At 37.0% G+C, this 25,343-nt stretch overlaps 1 protein-coding gene across 2 annotated transcripts in view; it reads right to left on the bottom strand.

The window, feature by feature from the left end:
* The window catches only part of LOC145329744 (uncharacterized), a 65,391-nt gene that overhangs the window by 1,814 nt on the left and 38,234 nt on the right, over window positions 1-25,343 (bottom strand). For both annotated transcript variants that reach the window (XM_080174117.1, XM_080174118.1), the window contains exons 8-13: window positions 25,174-25,227; window positions 24,170-24,267; window positions 20,982-21,032; window positions 3,309-3,425; window positions 2,843-2,923; window positions 1,284-1,320 (exon numbers count right to left, since the gene is read on the bottom strand). In XM_080174117.1, coding sequence (XP_080030243.1) covers window positions 1,284-1,320; window positions 2,843-2,923; window positions 3,309-3,425; window positions 20,982-21,032; window positions 24,170-24,267; window positions 25,174-25,227 — 438 coding nt within the window. The remainder of the gene's footprint in view (window positions 1-1,283; window positions 1,321-2,842; window positions 2,924-3,308; window positions 3,426-20,981; window positions 21,033-24,169; window positions 24,268-25,173; window positions 25,228-25,343) is intronic.

The raw sequence follows: 25,343 nt of genomic DNA, 5'->3' as shown, positions 1-25,343 counted from the left end.
AACTTAAAAGTATCTTCTAGTTTCAAAGCCTTCCATGAAATCGATATTCTTAAAATAATAAACTTTTTAAAATCTAAATCTGAATCCTGTGAGAAAGTACAATTGAAATTTTGATCCTCATATGTTACAATAAGAAACATAGAAGATTTTCGTTTTCAGAAGTAATCATTCTAGATACAAAATTAATAGAGCAAAGGTTTTCTGTATTGGTTGAATTTGCCTTAAACATTATTCAACCATGAGCACATAGTGTCTCATTACGCACCCTAGATTTATGTTTCCCATTAAATTTGGTGCACAGTTGTTAATTTTCTCAAAATTCTTGCAAAAGTTTTCAACCAAGTAAAATTTTTCACATTTGTCAGAATCTGTATTTTGGAAATGTATAAAATGTCTAGCTTTTTGTGTAAATGTAAAATTAGAGCCTTAATTAAAAATAGCCATAATTTTCTAACAACGAAATAAATTCGAAAAAAATCATGCAGCTCACACGTGATTTTAGCTGACGTTGAATGATCTACCTTTAAATCAGTCCTCCAAATATTATTTTAGATTTATTTACCTTGTTGGTTATACCTTATACCTGATAATTTTCCCAATAAAATTTATTTAGGGGCGGTAAGTGCCTCAAAGAAAAATGTTCATTCTGGAGGATGGAAAACTAAATGATTTTATCATGCCTTTTTCAACCTTACACAACATCTGAATAAGGGAAAATACTATTTATAGAGAGGCTACGCATGTACAACATATTTGTTGAGCTAAACAATTTATTACAAACAATAAATCTGATCCACAAATACTCCAAGAAGTTTGCTTGCAAATGTGTTTTTTTTTCTTGGTGTGCCAACAATTCCATCTAAAGAACATCTATAGCACAAATTGATAGTACCACCAAAAGAGACAGCATAAAGTGGCACCAAAAAATGACGTCATACAATAAAGTTGACTAAAAAGAGGCCAGTATACACAGTAATTGACTAATGGTAAAATTTATGCTGACCTCTCATTGGTTATTTTATTCTATGACGTCCTTTTTTTGATGCCACTTTACGCTGTCCCCCGCCAAAATCTTAAATTTTTAGCTAAATTTTTTTTGCGTTTTATGCTAACTGGTTGATTACCTTTTTGCCTTTACGTTACGATTTGCCAATAGAAACAGGCTCTTTCAATAATCTTATAAATACTGGCTTTTCTGATTTCCCTAATAAGCTTTTCTTTTTGTGGGATTTGTGGAACACTGTTTTACTTTTGTCTGGAAAGTATTTGTTTGTAACATTCCTTTTGTTTGGTTTGCTTTTTGTTCGTCTAACTTTCTTCCTGTAATGGAGAACAGAGGTGTAAACTTTTGCACATTACATGATAATTATTTTTAGTAGCGCAGCTAATCTTTAGTGAGCGTAAGTCTGTTTGTCCTCTGTGCGCCATAGAAATTTCAATACTTATGAATTATGTGGTTCTAGAAATATATATTTGGAAAATAAAAATCACAAACAAAGAATGAAAATAATTACAAATACATTAATCAACGATTTTTTTAAGTTACCACCACATAATTGGGAAAAAATGACATAAAAGGTCTTTCAAGGGTGTTGGGTTTAGGGATGATTACCCCTTACCCTTCCAAAAATATTTGGAAATGGTGTAGGTAGTATTAACCCCCCTTCCCTCTTCATGTTTTTAGCCTTGGGAATTTTCCCCTTTCTTCCCACAATAAAAAGCTTGGACATCCCTGATTAGATAACATGCTATTGCTGCACTACTTATGCAAATTATTTACTGTAGTAGAGCTGGTCAATACTACGTTTGGGGATACAACATCCTAGCCTTAACCTATGAGATAAGGCCCCTAGAAAAAATAAGCTCCTTCCCCACAAAAAAAAAATTATTTTTCGATGTACAGAATATAAAGAATGTACAGTGTAAACTGCCAAAAAAATCATTTTTGATTATAATTGGGAAGTAGATTGATTTATCGTTCATTGCCATATCTCTCTATCTCTGCAATACATACATTTTCTATCATAAATATAGAGTAAGTTATAGGGTAGCATTTTATTCAAAAAAATAAACTAAGGCCTTATTTTTTAGATAGAATATCAAAGTAATGATAAATGGTTGCTTTTTTGCAACAAATTTAATATGCTGCACATAAAACATTGGAAAACCCTCTTAGATTTATCTTAAACTAACTATCACCCACCCTTTAGCGCCCCCTCTCAAGGAATAAATGTATCCTGATATAATGGAGGTAGGATGTCTATCTGTCCATTGTAAGAATGTTTTTGTCTGCTTGTAAAAAAGGTACCTCCACCCTTCCATTTTTACTACAAATTTTGTATGTTTAACGCAAAACAAAATTAGTTTCATTTGACAAAATATCCACCTTTAAATAAACTTTACAAAAACTAGTCCCTGGGGGATAAATATGGATCACTAACTAATCGGGGGATCTTGCATGATCCAGTAATAATTCACTATAGACAAAAGTGCATCTTTAGTTTAATGTGATAGGTGTTTGCCTATGTGTGTTTGTGTGTGTGTGTATGTAGTATGTGTGTATGGTTTATACGGGTAGGGTATTTACAGACTTATTAATATTCTAATCTAACAATTTTGATAATGCACCGGTTTGCAGGCCAATTACTCCTACTCATACTATTACAGTTACGTGTCAGACATAGTAGCAATAGGTACCATTTTACGTCTCTATCATGACGCGATGTGATCCAGACTCGAACCCGACACCTCTATGACAGGCACGATATTATTTGTGTTAATGCCGCGGGTTATTGTGAACCAGCTGTTCATAATCCTTATCCTAACTGTAGAAGTTGTTTACCTATAGTACATTGTGCTGGCTGCCAAGAAAAGCGACACAGTGATGAAACATCCCAATAATATCAACGATATTATTTCAACCCTGAAACATAACAAAAAAAATATTTAGGTTTAGTGTTTGTGTGTCTGTCTTTCTGTTTGTCGGTAATGATTTTCAAATTTTTTATCAATAGCCAATCCTTCATATAATTATAAACGCGGCAACCAAGCGAATAAACGGAAATTACCTTTTACCAATTTTAAAAAAATAGAGCATAATATCTAGTATAAACACTGAAACAGTCAATTTCCCTTAAAGTGCCCAGTCGAGCACAGAAATCCCCCATCCCCATTTTTTACATTTGGATTGGATATTGGAAGAAAATCCACACACCTTTTTTATTATTAAAAATAAGGTGGGATTTTGGATAGGTATTTTGTGGGGAAAAGCATCGATATGTTGAATATAACAAGAACAAAGATTATACCTCGTGGGGGAGCTTTGAGTACTTGCTGGAGAGTTGATGAGTTGGTCCAGGACTGTGTTGGCACAATCTGAACTTGGAGGTATCTGCTCCACACCTCGTGGGCTTATACTCTTGCTCCTAAAATGATATAGGTATTCAAGATCTGAGCTTTAAAAAAAACAGAGACGCAAAATTGGCTCTAGAAGAGCCTTACCACATATTTTTCATTTGCATTGAACCACCTCTAATTTTTTAGAATTGCTCCAAAATCATGAATGGGATACTTCGAAATGATATAATCTGGACAATAAGATTACATTTGTCTCTTGTAGCATAAACGAAGGACCAAATAGGTTGCATACTAGTTGCCTTTTGGAAAGGGGAACCTATACACAAAGAAAATCACATTTCCCCCATAAAGTCAGAGACTGACGGGCGGACATACAAAGAGAATTGGAGAGCAGTTTTACTACTAAAAATCTAAAAAGAAACGGTGGTGTTTGTGGGAAATTATATTTGTACAGCGTATGCATAGATATTGATATAGATACAGGTTTACACACGGTGAGTCAAAAAAAACTGTGTTTTTTTGGTAAAAAAAATGTATTTAACAAAACCAAAAAGATTATTAGAAAAATTAAACTTTTAAAATTCAAAGACACCTGATATTAATTTAATGTATTTTTTAACAGAGAGCCAGGACATATAGTTTCTTTTCAATATTAGTTTTGTTGGAAAATGAAAAAACACAGTTTTATTTGACTCAGCCTGTAGAAGATGGTTTACATAGATTAGTTCCCAAGGGAAACACACACATATACATCTATAGACATCAGTAGACAGAATTTAATATTTTTACATTTATTTCCTCATTCTGAAGAATTCTTATTTTCCTATTTAGGTAATTGTATAATTGGTTATCTTATCTACTAAGAAACAGGGAGGGAGGGAACAATGGACTGTGAATCATTATACCAGGTAGTTAAACTTTTATAAACCAATTTTCTCAATCGTTGACTTAAAAACTTTTTAACTTTAATCTAAACTTGATTGGGTTTCACAAACTAAACTGTTACACCAATAGTTTCAATCAACAAAAGGGTTAATTTTGTTTAATACAATAGGGAATAAGCATCAATTTATCTGTCATTGTCTTATCTCCTAAGATCCGTGTAAAGAAATAAGATCAATAGCCTCATAATAATTGGAATATACTTTCTCGTATTCATTCGAATCCGGTGGATAGGAAATGGTTCTCATCCATACAAAAAAACTATGTCTAGCATCGTATTATATCCAGCTTTCTATATCCGCGTAAATCCTTTTATAATACGATGCGAGAAATAACTATTTCTAATTTTAGATAGACTGGTTTTAGGTCATTTTGTGAAAAACCCCTCCACCTCTCTGCATGTGCAAATATTTCAATGAAACTGTGGTATCCGCCTAGGGTAAATGGCAGACACCAGAGTTCGAATAAAGACTACGGCAGTGTGAACAGACGTGGACACCTTACTATAGAGAAGCTACGCTTCTCTAGCATTCACTAGACAAGAATCAACATCTATTTCAGTTGTCACTTTATTGAAGGTTTAAAGGATACTAAAGCTATATACAACAAACAATAACTACATGGATAGGAATAAATAATCATAACATAAAAGCATTATAATACATATACAATAGTCAGTTTGGGCAATCATGATCCCCCATCCCTGGAAAGGGGTGGGGGGAATTAAGAATACAGTTAACCATAATATAAATACATATGGATTAGGAATAAAGATAGTTAAAGATAAATCATACAGTAAAACATAGATAATTGCAATGGTTAGGTAGATGGCTATCCCTGTCTGGGGCAGGCAGGATAGCCCATGGAGCAGCACAATAGGTAGATAAGCATAGAGGGGTTGAGTGGTAGGTCTGGGTACCAAAGAGGGAAGGTTTGATGATTACTTGTGACAACAACAGTCTGTGTGGGGGTGATTCTATCAGGTGAGGGCAGGTTTAGATCCTTTATCCTCAGGGTTGAGGTGGTGCTGATAACTTGGTGGTTGAAGGGGAAGGTTCCGGTGCTTAAGATGGGAGAGGGAGGGTAACACCCCTCCCTCCATTTGCAGGACAACTGAGAGATGAAATCAGTACCGTTATCTGACATATTTCCAGGTGGCTTTACAATTGTAGAATAACAGGATTTAGCTAGGTGCGTAGCATCACTATAATGTCTTGGTTTCTGCATGGGCCAGAGCTGCCGCATACCACAACTCTCCCCTCGGAAGGCTGGAGGGGTTGTCTGCACCGCCAGACTTCCGACAGTGGTTGCGGCCTTCAGTTTGTTGTCCTTGTGGAATGGGTCCGCCAGGATACCAGCTGCTGACTGGTGGTGGACTCCAGCCCTCCCCAGGTCGAACGGAATCTACTATATCTGCTGGAGTAGCTGGTCCTGTTGGATGTTCTGGCCGTTGGATGTGTACCTCTGAGGCCACCCTGGCAACCTCCAGGGGTGGCACAACACATGAGGGGGCTTGGACCAACAGCCGCCTGGTATACACCTCTTCAGGTTTCTCCACTGGGCTGGTGGTCTCCATCGTGTTGGTCACCTTGCTGCTGGCAGGCTGGCTACTGGATGCAGGCGCAGTTTCTTCGCCCTCGGGGCTGGTCAGGTTCATTCGGCTTCCAGGGTCTCTGTCAACGCGGGCAGGTGGTGGTTGCCATACTGTAGGAGCGTTGCCTTCCTCAGGCTCATCCTGGACATTGGCAGGGGGGTGCATGGCAGTCAGACCTGCGGGGTAGGGGAAGGTAACAGTCCATCCCTTATGCCGGAGGCTGTCTTGGATCTGCAAGGGTGGACTGGAGGCACAAGGCTCCGGATTTCCTCCCCTAGCCTGAAGGGGTCCAGGCACATCGTCTCCATCTTGGGTAGACATAATTGTTGGGGATCCTCTACTTCTATGGTTAGGCTCGGCACTGGGCGCATCTGGTTGAGTTACTCCCCAGGCGGCGGTCAAAGCTTCTTCAGTTTGGCTGGTAATGGCTGATATCCTGATTCCTGGGGCAGATGCAGGGGGCACAGGCAAGTTTGGCCCAGCCCAAACTTCCTGATACACCAGTGCAATACAATTACCCTGGCTTGGTTGAGGGAGGTAGACAGCTGGATGCAGTTGAGGGTGAGGGACAGCTGGCCTCTCCCTGCTGGCTGAGGGCTCTGGCTGGCCGGGGGTGACGGGTGTCACCCCTTCCTCTGGGGCTGTGGGCTCATTCTGGGGTCCAGGTATCTCGGTGGCGGCGACGGTTGTCGCCCCAGGCACCAGCGTGGGGGCGCTGGATAGCACCCCCCAGTCTTCACAGGGGTCCAGGTCTCTCGGTGGCGGCGACGGTTGTCGCCCCAGGCACCAGCGTGGGGCGCTGGATAGCACCCCCCAGTCTTCACAGGTGGCGGCGACGGTTGTGCAGGGGAGCACCTCTCGTTCCTTCCAGGTGGCGACGCCGGTTGGCGTCCCATACATCGACTCAGACTCGCTGGCTAGCGCCTCTTGCCTCTCCCACTCGGCGGCCGCCAGGGCCTCCCCGTACACCGTCCCGGTGGCGCTGGGTAGCGCCCCTCGGCTCTTGCTGGGGGTGACAGGGGTTACGGACACCAGTCCCCTGTGGTTGAGGCTGAGGTCCAGGCCAACCCGGTTGGGTTCAGCCGCTCCTCCCAGCACGTTGATCCTGGCCACTATGGTCCCAATCTGAGATACAGACTCCTGGGTAGCCGCGGCCACAGCGGCGGCAGCTGGTTGGGGTGACGGCTGGGCACCTCCCTCCAGGTGGACCTGGGTGTCAGACGGGTTGCATGCAGGTTGTTGGGCGGCCTGGTGTTTCTTCTTTGCCTGGTCCCAACCGGTTCTACACTTGGCGGCTGTGTGGCCGTTGAAGCGGCAGCGCCCCTTCGTCCAGCTGGGTCCCATCAGGCCGGCTTCCCCAGGGTGTATCAACCTGCCAGGTCTCTCCTCCTCCAGTTGGGGCACCAGCTGACAAACAGGGTCTCCCCTACTAGGGGTCAGGCGGTGCTGGGCTGCTTGTGGTGGCTCCTTGGTTACATTCAGCCTCCTCCCCATACACACAGGTCCCTTCCATCCAACAGCGGCTCTCCTCTCCTGGGTGGCGAGGCCAGCCTCGGCCTTAGCTTCTGCAGGTGCTTCTCCACATGAGGGATCCTGCCTCTGGATACGCCAGGTAGTTGGTAGCAAAGGCCGTTGATGGTGCCAGTCGGAAAGGGGGCTATGATCTCTGGGGGGTACCTGTGGCCAGTGTGTGGACAGGTACCCACAGTTGAACCAGCAAGGCCCAGAAGATGCCATCCGGATGGTAGCCTGAACTGTATTCTGGACTGCCAGCAGGCTGTCGGTAGCCACCTGAGTTGGGCCAGAGTTGCCAGCTGGTATTGCGTCCCTGCCAGGCTCCGTCAGCCGCTGGTGGGGAACCCCTGCGGTGGTTCTGGTTTTGGCAGGGGGTGGCCTTCTTATTGACTTCCCTAGTTGGAGCTCTGCATCCTGGTGGGCCTCCATCTTCAGCAGCATGGGGGAACTTGGCTGGGACATGTGCAGTGGTTCAACAGAGTAGAGGCATCTGGTCTTGGAGTGTGGGGGAACAGCCTCACTGCTGCTGGTCAACCCTGCTCCCTCCGTGCTGGGTAAAGCCTTCCACTGCAGCAGGTCGCCAGTTCCCATCCTTAGGCCGGTCCCCAGTCGTTCCATGCCTGGGGGCTCCCAAGGAGGCTTGGGTGGCGGCTCCCCCACCCCCAGGTACGCGTCGGGCATCTGGGTGAAGAGCCTATTCCCCTGGGACAGCTCCCCATCCTCCAGCTTGGTGAGGCCAGCGCCAGGGAGGGCCTTTCCACCCCAGAAACAGGTGGTACTGGCCCTAGGGCTGGGCCCCTTTGGAGTCTCAGTTCTGGTGGTAGTGTCCATCTTGGGGCTGGCCACTAAGTCTCTGAAGCTTGTCACCTTCTCATTAGGCTCAGTTGCATCGTTAAACACCCCCAGGAGGACACCTACAGGTTCAGCAATCCCCAGTCCAGTATTGCTATTTCTCGTGCGTTGAGCACCAACTGAACAGGAGCTGTGCAGCGGACATTCAGTCACCCTTCCAGACAAGGGCATCTCAGGGATCAGGGGTCTGTGACCTGGCATGTGTTTGATGTTCACTGTACTCAACACAGTAGGCCAAAGTAATAACAGAAGCAGTATCTTGTATGAAGAAGCAGAGAGTGGTGGGGTACAGATGTTGGGGGTTCTGGTCCAAATGAAGACTTCTGTCCACCACAGTGCCAGCAACAGGCCTAGGCACACAGTTAATGCCCAATCAGAAATGTCTTCGATTGCCGCACGTCGGGCTAGGGGCTGACAAGTTCTTATCTGGTAGATATAGGAGCAGAGTAGAGTAGCCGCGCCGCAAGGAGGTTCGAACCGGCTCACCCCTAGTATAAAGACTATAGCTGTGTAATTAGGGTGGTAATCCACGTAGCCGTAGGTTCGGTCCTCCTGGCTCAAGAGTTTCTGTGGCTGGCGCGCCCCCATGATAAGTAGCAGGGGGTTGGTCTGTTGGTGCCAGCGCCTTGTTTAACTGTTGAGCCTGAGTTGTTCTCCTTTCCAGTATAGCTCTTGATTTCTGTGGTAACCAGCGGATCTTAGCTTAAAGGTAACAGGGAATATGTTAGGTATCCACAGATGTCTCTAGGAGCGTATCCGCTAGTAGATATATGGATAGGTAGGCTATCTATATATATATATGGCTACACGCCCATATATATATATACGTGTATAGGAATATCCCCAGAGCTAGCTAGCTTTTCCTCCTTGCTCCAAAAAAAATCACGCTTCCTCTGTATATAGTTCACAACTATGAGGGTCGATGGTCCAGGTACACACCACCACTGCCCAGTGTGGGGCAGCAAGTCAGGCTATGTCCACAGGGTGGGCGTACTTTCGTTCAGTTACCATATCAGTTTCCAGTGTTGTTTGGTGAGGTTAGTATTCACTTACTTGCACCCGTGATACAAAAGAAAACAACATTATTTATCACTTGGGTATTTATATATACATATATTTGTTTCACTAACCACTCAGCTTTGAAGTAGGGTTGGCAGGGCTAGGAGATGTTGAGGGTCTGAGCAGGTTTAAGGAACTGGTTTAGTTTTCCTTATCACACTGTAGACAGGGAGGGAGGAGCTTGCAAGTTTTTTCTCCTAAAAAAATATCTCTGTTGTATGCTATAGAGTGGCCCCTCTCCTGTGTGGGTGTGTGTGTGTGTGTGTGTGCGTGAAATCTCCTTTCCGTGCAGCGCGCTTACGCACCGTCAATCTGCGCACACAGATAAAACGCGCACTTGTCCCTCAACTCGCTCTCTCGTTGGTCCGCTTTGTCCGTTGAACTTATGATATTTTCCGCACTCTGTTGCGCTTCCTGTGAATGGCGCTCTGTGTTCCCGGTCGCTAGCCCCACACTACAGACGGACTTAGTCTAGTGTGGGTAGGAGGGGGGGAGCGCGTGAGGGGACGGGGGTAACTCCGTCCGTTCCCCCTGTGAGGGAGGGGGGTAACTGTGTGCTGGTGTAATAGTGCCTTTTCTTCTTAATCCTAGGCTTATCTATTATATCACCCTGATTGTATTTGCCTTCAATGGAGAGGGGCTCCTCCCTTTCCCTTGGAATAAGGGGTGTATTGTTGTTGTGCTATAGGCTTGAGGTGATTTGATTGTATATCAGGGTCTTTATTATATTACATCTAGCTTCTATTTTTGTCCTTATCACAATTGCATAACAGATTTGTTTACTAACCCTGTTCTATTTTTAGCTGTTATCACAATACACAATAAATCCAAGCCTGTTCTATTTTTAGATTTATCACAACACAACAATTTGTTTGCCAAGCTTTGCTCATAAATCTATTGTTTAGCCATCACACCAGGGTGGTAATCCCTGCAATGTGACATAATATCTGTTTTTCTAGATGGGTGGCTGCGTTGTAGCCTCTCAGGATACTTGGAGTTGACGTAGTTTTTCTCTGTTCTGGTGCACTACACTCGTATGTTGGCTCGCAGCTTGCAGCTATGTGGCGTGTTTCAGCCTATCGGCGGCAGGGAATGTCCCGTCCTGCTAGCGCCGCTTGCAGCTATGTGGCGTGTTTCAGCCTATCGGCGGCAGGGAATGTCCCGTCCTGCTAGCGCCGCTTATCCAAATCCAGCTGATGGCGGCAGGGAATGTCCCGTCCTGCTAGCGCCACTGGTTCGGATCCTGCTATCTCTTGCAGTAAAATTGGCCTATTTTCAGCCGTTTACACTTATTTGGCTTGTTTCAGCCGGTCCGCAGGCCTGTTTCAGCCTTTTGAGCGCTCAATTCTCCGTTAGATGTCGGCGCTTCTCGCGGTTCTTCGTCAAGTTTCACTTCCACAACTGCCGGATGCAGAGTTAGACTTGCTGTCCAGGGTGGGTAATTCAGGTTGCTTGTGTCAGTTTTGCCAGTTTCACTACTGGGAGTACCTTAGCCTCAGATGCGCGTCTGCTCTACACTTGTGGTTCGCCGTAATCTCACACAGCTGTCACCAAAAGTTGTGGTATCCGCCTAGGGTAAATGGCAGACACCAGAGTTCGAATAAAGACTACGGCAGTGTGAACAGACGTGGACACCTTACTATAGAGAAGCTACGCTTCTCTAGCATTCACTAGACAAGAATCAACATCTATTTCAGTTGTCACTTTATTGAAGGTTTAAAGGATACTAAAGCTATATACAACAAACAATAACTACATGGATAGGAATAAATAATCATAACATAAAAGCATTATAATACATATACAATAGTCAGTTTGGGCAATCATGATCCCCCATCCCTGGAAAGGGGTGGGGGGAATTAAGAATACAGTTAACCATAATATAAATACATATGGATTAGGAATAAAGATAGTTAAAGATAAATCATACAGTAAAACATAGATAATTGCAATGGTTAGGTAGATGGCTATCCCTGTCTGGGGCAGGCAGGATAGCCCATGGAGCAGCACAATAGGTAGATAAGCATAGAGGGGTTGAGTGGTAGGTCTGGGTACCAAAGAGGGAAGGTTTGATGATTACTTGTGACAACAACAGTCTGTGTGGGGGTGATTCTATCAGGTGAGGGCAGGTTTAGATCCTTTATCCTCAGGGTTGAGGTGGTGCTGATAACTTGGTGGTTGAAGGGGAAGGTTCCGGTGCTTAAGATGGGAGAGGGAGGGTAACACCCCTCCCTCCATTTGCAGGACAACTGAGAGATGAAATCAGTACCGTTATCTGACATATTTCCAGGTGGCTTTACAATTGTAGAATAACAGGATTTAGCTAGGTGCGTAGCATCACTATAATGTCTTGGTTTCTGCATGGGCCAGAGCTGCCGCATACCACAAAACCACTATGGTACAAATATTCTTTATTTTTTTGATTTTAATAACAATTTTCCACATATTTTACTCGGGGCTAACAAAATTATCTTTAATCTTATATTTTTATTTTAATATCAGCGGTAAGCTGTCTTTAATTTGTATATTATTTATGTAGAGAGAGGGGGGGGGGGCATTGAAACTATTTAAATCTTAAACAAAAATGTACTCAATATATTGACATTACAATATTAGTATTTATTTAATTAGATTCTTCCATTGAATTACAATTATACAAAAAGATCAATTAATTATTTATGTTTCACAATTTGTACTGTATATTGTACATGTTGTACAAATATCAAATTAGAAAATATAAGTTACTGCAAAGCTTATCTATTTTTTTTGCATGTCAGTTTTTTCTTTATAGAAAGGACTGTTAATTTAATAATGGTAAATAACACATGACGATATTCTGCATTCAAAGAGGATCTTAGCATTGATAAGCTAAATTTAATTTCTAAATTGGTGATTCTTGAGACAATAAGTCAAAATGTGTTTACAACTTGTTGATTTTAACATTTAAATTCTTTGATTTAAAAGCAGTATAACTGGATCTAATACAGTTCATATTCGCTTGTCATAATGTCTAATTTGTTTTTGTTTGTTTTTTCCAGATGCCGACTTGAAATCCTTATTATCAGCGAAGCTACTCTATAATTCCAAATATCCGGGAGTCTTATATTAACCTTCTGTTAAAAACGGTATGAGACAAACGTGAATTTCTCGGCTGCTATTCAAAACAGACAGATTTAATTATGGTAAACATTTTTGTGCTTCGCCACCTAGGGATGTTTACATCCTTGTTTTATTTACATTTTGCAATAGCCTAATTCTTATGTATTATCAATGATACAAATACATATATGATTGTGCATGATATGTTTATTATCAATCAGTCTAGCTATCTTAATCTTTGTTATCTTAATATTTTGTTATGGAGACACTGTTTATATATTTGTTACATTCTTTTAAGATTTTAACTTTATCATATTGGCAATTTTTACAACATACCAATGTCGATATAATCGTTAATTTAGGCATGTTAGAATTGTTCTCTGGATTTCAAACTTAGAATTATAATTACTGTAACAGTTATTTACAAATTAGAAACTCAATAATCATGTCAATTTATAATATGATGATTTTTTATTATTTTTGAAGTGAATAAAAATATTTATATCCTTTATTATAATAGTTATTGTGTCTGTATGTAATGTTGAAGGTCTGCAAAGCATAAAAAGACATAATTAATTATTTGTATCAATGGTCTATACACATTAAAAGGACCTCCGGATTGGGTCAAATTGGGCCCAGAAGAACTGTAACCTTGAACCAAAAATAGACAATTTTAAATAGGATAGAAATGATTTTTTGATCTTATAAATCTTTCATATAATAATAATTTAAAGTCAAAGATTTGTTTTTTAAAAAACCAACCCTTTTAAATTTGTAGTTGGGTTTAACTTTACCTGTAAGGTAAATTTTAAGGCTATGTGTTAAGAATTTAAGCCCTTAAAAATACCATTCTTTTATTTAATTTAAACTTCTTAAATTTTTTCATAATCTTTTAAAATTTAGTTTCCGGTTTTTGTATTTAAACATCAAACCATTCCCGAGGTCCTCAAATACACACACACCAAAGAAATTCTCTATCTCTCTACCATGTCATACTAGTTTAGTTTGGTATACAAATAGAGTACACTTCCTATTAAAGTTTGTGTAGTTATTATAATTATGTTGTCTTATCTTAGTAATGACCACTCTTATTATAAAAAATTGTCGAAATAAATAACAGACAACGGTAAGATAACTAGGTTATAAAACTTTGGGTACCAGTGTAATTTACAGTCCAATGCCCCCTACTTCCCTGAGTATACAAGATAAATAATAGGTATGCTGTCAAATGCTTTGTTAAAATCAAACTGCATGATTTAGATTTATCCTATTATTTAAAGTAGTAAGCGATTTTTGTCTGTCCTGAAGGATCTCGCTAACCGCTGAACCGATATTGTTCTCCTTTACAGTGAAGCTTCTTATAGGTCCTGGGAAGGTTTTAAACTATTTTGGAAGGGTTTCTTCAACCCTCTCCCGCCGAAAAAATATATTTTTTTACTCTTTTGAAACTCAAATTTAAAATGGGATGGAGTCGACTTTTCCCCCTCCTACCTCAAGTACACCTAGAGGCTTCTAGGGGGCGTAGCCGCTAGTATTCTATGATAATAAATAGATCAATGTCAGTTCGTCAGATCTCGCTAAAAGCTTTCCATCAAAAATGCAATAGTTTTTAAAAAATAATGGTTGGCAAAGAGGCAATGTACCTGTTGAGTTAAAATACATTTATCCTTTTTTTCAACAAAATATCAAAAAGGGGTAGTTTCAATCTTCCAAATCCACCAGTAATTATATAAGTAAACCAAATATTGCCAAGAAGATCTTATCTTTGAACAGTTGCATGAATATTAATGGTTATTTATTCCAATAATATTGAACCCCGGATGACCTGACCTTTTTGGCTTCAATTTCTTGTGTGTAGAATATCCTATATTGCATATATTTGCATAATATGCAGTATAATACCAAGGGCGTGCACAAGTTTTTAACTGAGTGGTGGGGAGGTTAAACTTGCCGCAATATAGGGTTCTCCTCCCCCCCCCCCCCATAATCCAAGGTCTGTCCCAAATGAGCTACGCCATATTCATAGGTTAGATTACTCTATTTATTGTAAGTTTAATTACTCCCCCCCTCAAAAAAAACCTCCCTTTGTAGGACCTTTATAGAGGCTTTGTATTCCAAAAGAATTTAATCCCACCCCCCCCCCCCTGACATACCAGGGAAAAATGCTCCAACATATGCACGTCTATGTATATAGCCATGTAAGAGAATTTATATAATTTACAAGAAATATGTAGAAAATGAGAATATAGTAGTTGTATACTAGTGAATAGAGTGTTTTAAAAACCAGAGACTTTTTGTATCGAGCTATAAGATTTTATTTTAATTATAATAAGCTTTAGTCAAAAAATATCTTGATGATTAAATATTGTAAACCCCCAATTATGATTTAAAAAATTGTAAATGACTTTGCACAATACAATTAAGATTTCAAAAAAGCAAACGAATTACAGAACGTATAATTTAAAATTCTCCTGTCTGTCTCCTACCTCCTGATTAAAATATATTTATGCTTTTTTTGTATCTACAGCAAGCGTAAATTCATATTTCAAGAAATTTTGAAACCCTCTGTTGTACCCATATGCTGCATATTATCTTCTTTACAGTCTTTATCAAATTTAGTAGCTAAGCAAGCCACTACATTAATTTTGATATGAGAAAAGCTATAATCATCCTTATACTAAAGTAACAGGATGTCTGTGTGTCTGTGTATCTGTGTGTCTGTGATTGGGTTCTCCTTAACAGGGTAGATTGTCATATGTCCCGGGAAGGTTTTTAACTATTTTGGGGGAGGGAACCACCACCCTCCCAAGAGAAATCACAATAAAATCGAAAAAAAAATTGAAATATTTCTGCCGCATAGTGTCACTAGCGTAGTCTTGCTAGCGTAGTCGCTCTGCGTAGATGCATGAATTTAACAATTGATAACATAGACAAGTTATTTCTTAAATTAGATATTTCAAATAAAAAAAAAACATTTAAAGGCCACTAGAGGCCTCTAGGGGCGTAACCGCTAGTATAATATAACTTGCAATGTATGTTCGTCTGTCAGTCCTTAAGTAATTAGGTAAATATAAGTTCCCCGGCTCCTGTTAGGCGGAAAATTTTTTAGTTCAATCAATGTACGATTTAGGAAGAGTAGCAACTCTATTATCGTTACCAGAAAGTCCGTACGTCCATTTAAAACATGCTATTTTTTTATTTTTTTGTCAACAAATTTTTGTATGATATAATTAACCTATACGTCTGATTTTTTAAATAATAATTCCTATTACAACAAGTCACAATGTAATAAGCGAAGCATCTCATTAAGTCCTAAAAATGTAAATGTGTACTAAAACAGTATATTTTAATTAATCAGTTTTGCAACAAATTTACTTGCATTTTTATTTAGACTTAAACATTCACATTCTGCTTTTTCAGTTCTGACACTCTACACGTGTTAGTGTTCGTTTGTCCTACTGTTTCCAAAGCTACGATTTAATGGATGTTGTCTTCCTTGCTTACATTGTAATTATTGTGACAGGTAGACACATTATTTACTCATAAATAGTAAAACTTTTGAATTTACCGACAATTTAATATCAATTTTTGTGTACAATTATTTAGTATTTATTATACATTTCTAGATAATTAAAATTATGTCCTTACATAAAAGTAACAGGATGTTTATATGTGTGTAGCTAAGGATCTCGCTAACCGGTGGACCAATATATGGTTAGTCTTTACAGTGAAGATTCTCCTAGGCCCTAGAACTATTTCAACTATTTTAGGTGAGGGTACCAACACACCCCCATATATTATCATTATCACCTATAAACTTACCTCGACTAAAGTGCCCCTAGAGGCATTTAAAATATATAATATTTTCTTAATTAATTGTGTAGGCTTATTCTGAAGGTGAATAGACTGTAGACAGACAAATCATATACTTTTCTCTTATTTTGTAAAGTCATTGAATTAGAATAACTAATTAATAGTATTATATGAATATAAGATTCTAGACAGACATGTTTATTAATATAATTTTATTATTTTTGTAGTTAATGAAATGGAATAACTAATAATAACTATTCTCCTGAATAATCATATTATCATGAACAATTTGCTTCTTTGCTTCTGTAATTGAGCTGAACAATAGTGTGTATTCTTTTGTCCAATCAGTCTTTTGTTCAATTATTCTTTATGCTTTATTTCATAGTTAATATTTTGACCCCTATATTTTTTTTAAAAGTTGTTTCTTTTACACAATGAATTGAAAGGCAAAAAATTAGGGGGTTGTCTTTAGAATATTAATGTTTTTCAGTCCTACCGTCTGATTTTGGAGCTTCGCTTTTATTATTGTTGTCATGCTTGATATAAATGAAATAAACTAATAATCTTTCAATATCCTAACTTTTTGTTAGACTTGTATAGTTAATGAAATTAGTAGCTTCTAATTGCGTGTCTTTTTAGTTTACTTACAACATCTACTTCTTCTAAAGTAAACAAATATATGAAACAAGGATGACAATGTTGATAACGACAGCTCATCAAATCAGAAAGGATTACGAATATCATCAAATAAAGAAAGACAAAGCGTTTTTTATATTGAATATTAATTATAATTCTAAGCAAATCTATCCAATTTTTTGTATAAATACAGGAGGCTTAACATGGACATAACAGGAATGCAATTCAGTTTTAGATGTTTAACTTATGTCATTATACCTGGTCGTCCTAGAAATTAAAATATCAAAAATCAAAATACTGTTTCAGAACTCAAAAAAATCACAATGTTTAAAATGGACATGAGTTCTTTCTGTTAAAGATTATAGTTACCTGTACTATAAATTCTGAAATGTTACAGAAATCCTAATGCAAAGTTTGATAATGATATGATAATTCTATCATGCCTAAATCAGCTTTAAGAAATATACTGTATACGTTACGGAAGAAAGGATCTATAATAAACTTAGAGAAGAGTCACCTGTAAAAATTATTCATATGGTTTGTTTAAAGTATAGATAATGAGAATGATTTTTGGTTTCTCAAGCAACTAGTTTCTTGTTGTATGCCTTTCATAGTTTTCAAGATAGTCGGATGAGGGGCTATATAAACTTCCCAAACCCCGAAATAAAGATTTTTAGCCCCCTCCCCCCCCCCCCTCATGTAGGGTTATATATCAAATATCTGCATTTCTTAAAAGGATGACAAGATCCATAAAAAAATCAGAAGAAAAAAAATGAACACCAATACTTGTAGAGTGTCATAACTCAATAAGTTGAATATTAACTTACCTATGAGTCTTTTGAAATAGCATATAGACAATGAATATAGAAAAGCGTTGCTCTTAAAAAAAACGCCATGATAATAAAAACTTTAAAAAGTTTATATATGGGCTTAGAAATGAAGTACTTTCTGCCTTTGATTTTGCTTTAATTTGAGCTTGTCATTACAGCTAACTTTGTTTGACAGCTAAACATAACAAACTATAAACTTTATAATTACCCCCATAATACAACTGTACAACTATAATGGATATATAAAAGTGGATATACTGAGAGATTCTTGTAAACACTGATTAAGTGTTTATTTCAGCTGGCTAAAATAAAAATACACCTTACTCACAATCAACTCTATCAACTCCATTTTCCTAATCCCCTGCCTTCCTACTAGAGGAACAAACTGACCATGAAGTGAGATCAATTGTATTAACCTAAATTGACGACAAAATTTTCCCTGTCATAATATCCACGTATTTTATATCTATTACTACTATGCTTACTTTCTCTCTCTCTCTCTCTTCCTCTCTCTCTCTCTCTCTCTCTCTCTCTCTCTCTCTCTCTCTCTCTCTCTCTCTCTCTCTCTCTCTCTCTCTCTCTCTCTCTCTCTCTTTCTCTATCTCTCTCTCTCTCTCTCTCTCTCTCTCTCTCTCTCTCTCTCTCTCTCTCTCTCTCTCTCTCTCTCTCTCTCTCTCTCTCTCTCTCTCTCTCTCTCTCTCTCTCTCTCTCTCTCTCTCTCTCTCTCTCTCTCTCTCTCTCTCTCTCTCTCTCTCTCTCCCTCTCTCTCTCCCTCTTTCTCTTACTTTTTTTAATTTGTACATTAATAAACTTTTTTGAAGTGCATTTATTCTATTATTAAATATGAAGAGTTTTCTTATTCAATTAATTACAATTATATCCAAGTTAAGCGCAGCATGTTATCATCGTTATGGTACCTAAGTTTCTAAAACCTGCATTACTTCTATAAAACAATTTTAGATATATTATTAGATAAACGAACATTTTGTAATAGTCAGGCATCTAGAAGGATAAGACAATGTATGGTAAATTTATCATCCTCATTGATGATACACATATTTACCCCTGCTAGAAAATAAGATTGGTAGGTGAAACGTATGGACACTCCACTTAATAAACCAAACAATCAAAATTAAATTTTCTCATATTTGTTAAGCCAAGGAATAAAAACACGCTATTATTAAACTTTGGGGGCTAGTGTAATAAACAGCCCAATGTCCCCTCATTATCTGGTTATAGTACAATATCAAACTTGTGTATAAGATGATCATAATAAAAGTATTAACGAGAGAAGAAAGTTGATACTCAATAATCAATTACAAAAAAGTTTCATACAAAATCTGGTGCCAATTATTTTACATAAATGTATATATCTTTCTCGTATTCATTCGAGATAGGAACCGGTTCTCATCCATACGAAAAAACTATGTCTAGCAACGTATTATATCCAGCTTTCTACGAATATAAAAATGTACAATCATAAGATTAAAACCAGTTTTTTTACCCGGTGCCTTCGGCATCTCGGGGCTAAAAAAACTAGTTTTAATCTCATAATTGTACATTCTATATCCGCGGAAAGCCGTTTATAATACGATGCGAGAAATAACTATTATATTTTTTATTTTAGATTTTCCATTATCATTTTTTGTCCTATACTTCTTCCTATCATATAAAGTAGTATGCGTTTTTTGTCTGTCCCGAAGGATCTCGCTAACCGCTGAACCGATATTGTTCTCCTTCACCCCCGTCCAGAGGCTTCTAGGGGGCGTAGCCGCTAGTGTTAAATAAAGCAGTAATTTTTCTTAGGCTAAAGATGTAGGAAGCTGCTGTAATTATTTTTGTATCTCATAAGTGAGGCTTTATAAATATCTTTGGGTAGTTTAGGCTATTTGGCAGACATCCCTCGCCCTGTACTAAATGCAAGGGGAGAGCAACTAGTATTTAATATAGTAAAATAGATAGATTTGTGTGTTCAAATTGTCCAGAGATATCTATGAAACCTTAAAACCGATTAACATTTCCCTAAACGAACCCCCCCCCCCCCTTCTCCACGTTTATATTCTGTGCTTAAAAGAAAATCCAGTTTAAAGAATTTTTGACTTCAGCAAAACATTTAGTATAGTCAAATGAACTAAATTATTCTATAGTAAAACAATATAGAATATAGGTGTTCAAGGTGATTCTATATTTCAAGTATGATTCTGCAATTTTCTACTAAAAAAAGTCGCCTTAAATAAACGATTTTCTTATAAAGGGGGAAAGGAAGCAAAAGATAGCCTTGACTGTGTTATAGTCGGGAATTCCTTATCAAACAGGGAAACCAAACATAAAAACGTAGTTTAAAATGACGTACTATGTATTACAATAATAATTATAAATAACGTAAAAAACTTGCAAACAATGAGCTAAAATAAATTAGTTTAACAGAAATGAAAATATTCACAAAAATTGGAACCGCATCAAATCAGACATTTAGACAACAAACATTGACAAAGTATGTGTAGTTTATCCGCGTTTTTAAATTGAAGAACAACAATATTTTTATTAGTGTGCTATCATTTGCAGACGTTCCTGTAAAGATGCAATGCTTATAACATTTTTACTAGTTATCCTAGGAATCACTACTTCAAAAACAAGGTTACAAGAGTTTACGGACTTTCAATTAACTTACATTATTTCTAATTGTTGTTAGAATCCTCGTGCAAGAACTACAATTCTTGGGACAATATGAAAAGAAATATACTTTCTATTCAGAAGAACACACTCTAATTGTTGGACAGCTTTGCTTTTTTATAAAACTTACAAAGGCATTAGTGTTTGTGATTAATTGTGGACCATTTATAATTTGTTAATTATTAACAACTTTACCTTAATTAATCTTGATTTAATATTTGCTTTGTTTCATACTTTAATTAATTGCAATATTTATATTTTTTCAGAATAATCCAAATAGGTAATTATCAAAAATAAATAAATGCTACTTTTCACTATTCTTTTTCGTAATTTTACAATTTCAAAGTAACAGGATTTCTGACTGTGTGTATGTGTGTACTCCTGGTTCTCCTTTACAATGAGGCTTCTCATATGTCCTGGGAAGGTTTTTGACTATTTCGGGGGAGGGTACCACCATTATCTGAAGAAAAATTTACAATACCGAAACATACCCATCCACCCCAAAAAAATTTACTTTGTCTTTTTAAAACTACCCCCCCCCCCCCCTCCCTAACGTCCCTCTAAAGACGTAGACCCTGTAAAAAAATATAGAAGTATGATAAATTACTTACCTACACTTACACGAGGTGGCATCCCAGTAGGTATTTCTCATTAGCTCACATCTTAATAGAAAATAGAGTTATTATACTAGAGGTGGCATCCCAGTAGGTATTTCTCATTAGCTCACATCTTAATAGAAAATAGAGTTATTATACTAGAGGTGGCATCCCAGTAGGTATTTCTCATTAGCTCACATCTTAATAGAAAATAGAGTTATTATACTAGAGGTGGCATCCCAGTAGGTATTTCTCATTAGTTCACATCTTAATAGAAAATAGAGTTATTATACTAGAGGTGGCATCCTAGTAGGTATTTCTCATTAGCTCACATTTTAATAGAAAATAGAGTAATTATACTAGAGGTGGCATCCTAGTAGGTATTTCTCATTAGCTCACATCTTAATAGAAAATAGAGTTATAATAATATGTAGATGGTAAATCAGTTTAATTTAAAATAAATGTCAAATATTGCTCCAATGAATGTATTATTCATCTAGACTTTCTATATTTATTAGGAAAGAATCTTGAAAAAGATTAAATACAGCACAATGACGATAGAATACAGATCCGATTCTTTTCTGTTGGATAAAAACTGTCTTCAAACAATGTTGAAAACACATGTATCGTATAGTTTTCTGAAAAAATTGACACGAAAAAAAATACAAATATTGTAATGAATATTTTTTTTTCATTTTCCACTCCGTGGAAAAGTCAAAACAAACTTATATGAAAGCTTCGATGTTAACAAGTAATTAAAGCCAGACAAAGGTCTAATAAAACATGAAAGACAAAAAGTTTGCTACATAAACACATCTAACTTTTTAAAAGTGAAGCTTTTCTAAACAAAGAGTCGGTTTGTCCGTAGCTGTTCAAGCTCAGCTTGATGATTCATGTAACTGTGAGGTATAATTTAGACAGCAAAATATTTTTAATATTAATTCTTATGACGATTAGGAATAATCTCATAATCGAAACATCTCTATTATGATATGAAAGATCCTGTAAGATCTAAGAAACTTTACGACTTATTACTTTCAAGTTATATAGCTTCACTTTAGTGAATGTTGTCATCCTTGTTTTCTATTACTTTTAGAACGAGATACAAGATAAAGTTAATGGATGATAGATTAATTTTCCTAAAATTATAATAAATCTTTACTTCCAAAATTCTCTTTTTTAAAATAAAGCAATAAAAACATATTCTATGGGGGGTAAAATTAATTAACACCAATTGACCATTCCCTATATTTATGATTTTTGATGGATGACTTTCGACTTTGTGTTATGTTTACAACTTGAAGTACATAACATACACAAACAGACACTCTCAAACACCAATCATATATCCTATTATATAAAGTAGAAAGCATTTTTTGTCTGTAGCAAATGATCTCGCTAACCGCTAAACCGATATGATTCTCCTTTGCAATGAAGCTTCTTATAGGCCCAGGGAAGGTTTTTAACTATTTTTGAGGAGGGTATCTCCCACATTAATTGCCCCTTGAGGCTTCTAAAGCCGCTAGTAAATTATACAGATGTAAGAAAGGCTAAGAACCTCCCCCCCCCCCACAAAAAAAAATTCTAAAAATCCTTTTTTTTTAATGAACAGCAATGTTATATAGGGTGAGTTACGAATTTTAAAAAAGTGCAATGGTTGTGGTATGTTAGCAAAATAAAATCTTGCAAAACGGGAAAAAAAGGTACAATAAAGGTGCATCCCCCTTAAGAACAAACAATAAAGTCACGTTAAATTCAATTAACTAGCATTGAGTAATTGTCGGACGAGTCCAAGTTATAGAGAGGATGGACTATAAAATAAATCAATTAAAACAATTTTAGCTAAATCAAATTTAGGCAGTTTTAATAATTGAAAACACTTTATATGTATTTGTATTTAATCAATTAATTTAATCAAATGGTTCTAATGTTTGATGTATTCCAAATTGCAATTAATAATTTCTACCTATTCAATATTAATAATTGATGAAAAGGGGTATATTCATGAATGAGGATTGAAGAGTTTAGCAATTTAGAACATTGATTCCAGCTTTAACTTGAGTTTTAGTAAAAATTTACAAAATATTTTTTTGACGAAGCCCAATCTTTTGATTCCTGTGACGTCATAAAAAATGAGGGAGATGAGAGGAGAATTGGGAAAGAAAACACCTTAAAAAGAGATGGATAATCCCTCATTTTTATGACGCAATGGGAATCAAAAGTAGGACAGATTGGGCTTTGTCTATTCTTTTATGTAAAATTAATAATATAATTAAATGTTTTGTCAAGTTCAAAAGAACATTAATTAAAGTTAAAACTTAAAATTTTCAAATAATATCAGTTGTGTGTGGTAAGGGGTTGGAGGGGATTGTAAACACGTTCCTTAAATTCTGCCTCCCCCTTTTTCACCCCCTAATGGTTTTGACCCCCTGGTGAATCGCTGTAAACGCCATTGATTTCTATAAATCACCATTAAGAAAGTCTTGGTAAGATTTGCTTGCATTTTTGATTACTCAAACTGTACATATCAAAGAATTAAAATTTAACCATTTTACGATTAAATTATTAAATAAAAAAGTCATAATTTTGTACTAAAATCACCAATTTCATCTTCGTACATGAATAGTCCCCTTGATTGGATTACGAATATGAATAGATTGAGAACTTTATCAAAGTTTGAATCATTGAATTAGCTAATGAATGATAATTTGTGTTCTATAATTTCAAATTAACATTAATTTGTTAATTTACGAATAATTAAATGGTAAATAGAATATAATTGCATAAGTATATAATTGACCTTTTTTAGACAATTTAAATATCCATTTTAGTTTGTTAATTACTGAATTATTTATCAAACAAGATTTACAAATTAAGAATTTCTGAGAGAAAAAAATTAAAGTCAAGATTTGTCCAAAAATTTCTATTTTGAAACAATACATAAACAACCCTTCCTCCCTAATTTTTAAAATTTAAAATAAGTTGCTTTCTTATATATTTTTTCAGGTCAGGTTGGGTTAAGTTTGGTTAGGGTACAGAGTAGCGTAGGGTTCCACTTAGGGGGTAAGTCCTAAGAGAAAAAAAACTACTATACCCCTTATTTTCAGTTTTAGAATATAATGATTCTAAAGTGCTCGACAGGCACTTTAAGGGAAATTACTGATTAATATCAGTATACTTTATTATATAATAGTTTAACTTACCTTAATCTCTCATTGCCGTAATCTCGTTCATCACATTCACACTCACAAGTCTGGTTGTTGAAGCCACCCATACAGGACATCATTGATACATGTTTACACTAAAATATCAGGGATACATCAATTCTGGATACATCTTATGCCACTCACAAGTCTGGTTGTTAAAGCCACCCATACAGGACATCATTGATACATGTTTACACTAAAATATCAGGGATAGATCAATTCTAGATAGATTTTATACCACTCACAACTCTAAATGTTGAAGCCTACCATACAGGACATCATTGATACATGTTTACACTAAAATATCAGAGATAGATACCACTCACAACTCTAAATGTTGAAGCCACCCATACAGAAAATCATTGATACATGTTTACACTAAAATATTAGGGATACATTAATTCTAGATAGATTTAATGCCACTTATAAGCTTATCATGTTTAACTGTAAATGACATCATTGCAGTAATTCTTCCACTCCGATCATGAAGAATTAATAATGCCAAACCAAAGATTGAACAAAATCGTTTTCAAATAAGTCTGCATGTGATTCTGTATGACTAATGTATGCAAGTCCTTTCTAAAGCTGTGTCTGCATGTCTGTGTGTACCTTTTTGCCTGTTTATTTTGCTGCAAATCTGTATGTTTTATATTACTAGTTGTTTTGCCCCTTGTGAAAGATGTCAGGAAAACTAAAACCAACCAGATACATAATGCTTCCCTGAAAAGTAAACATAGATGGACCATCAATTTTCAAGATCTTTACATTCAGACAAATAAAAACTATATAAACATAACTTGTTGCTAAGGGTAATAGAATCGTTCTTAAATTTCACTTTTCAAATATACTATTGTGCAAAATTAAACCCAGGATAAACCTAGGATTCACAACTTTCGTAAAAATATTCCCTGAAGAGTAGAAACCAATCGGTTCGGCGGTTACCGAGACCTTAAGCTTCATTCGGACAGACATCGTTCTACTTTGTATTAAAGATAATTTACCTGACAACCACACTCTACATGTTCTTCAAGTACCAAGTCTTTGTATCTTTCTCTGCACATAACAATTAATTATTTTAAGTATTTGCAAGTCATAGGAAGTCTGTTTGTGTGTCTGTCTATGTGTACCAAAGGATTTAGCTAACCGCTGAACCGATTTGTTTTCTTTTACA

Source organism: Acartia tonsa, chromosome 10 (assembly GCF_053477335.1).
Source record: "Acartia tonsa isolate MP-2025a chromosome 10, ASM5347733v1, whole genome shotgun sequence".
Lineage (NCBI taxonomy): Eukaryota > Metazoa > Arthropoda > Copepoda > Calanoida > Acartiidae > Acartia > Acartia tonsa.
This window is presented reverse-complemented; position numbering and strand designations above follow the sequence as displayed.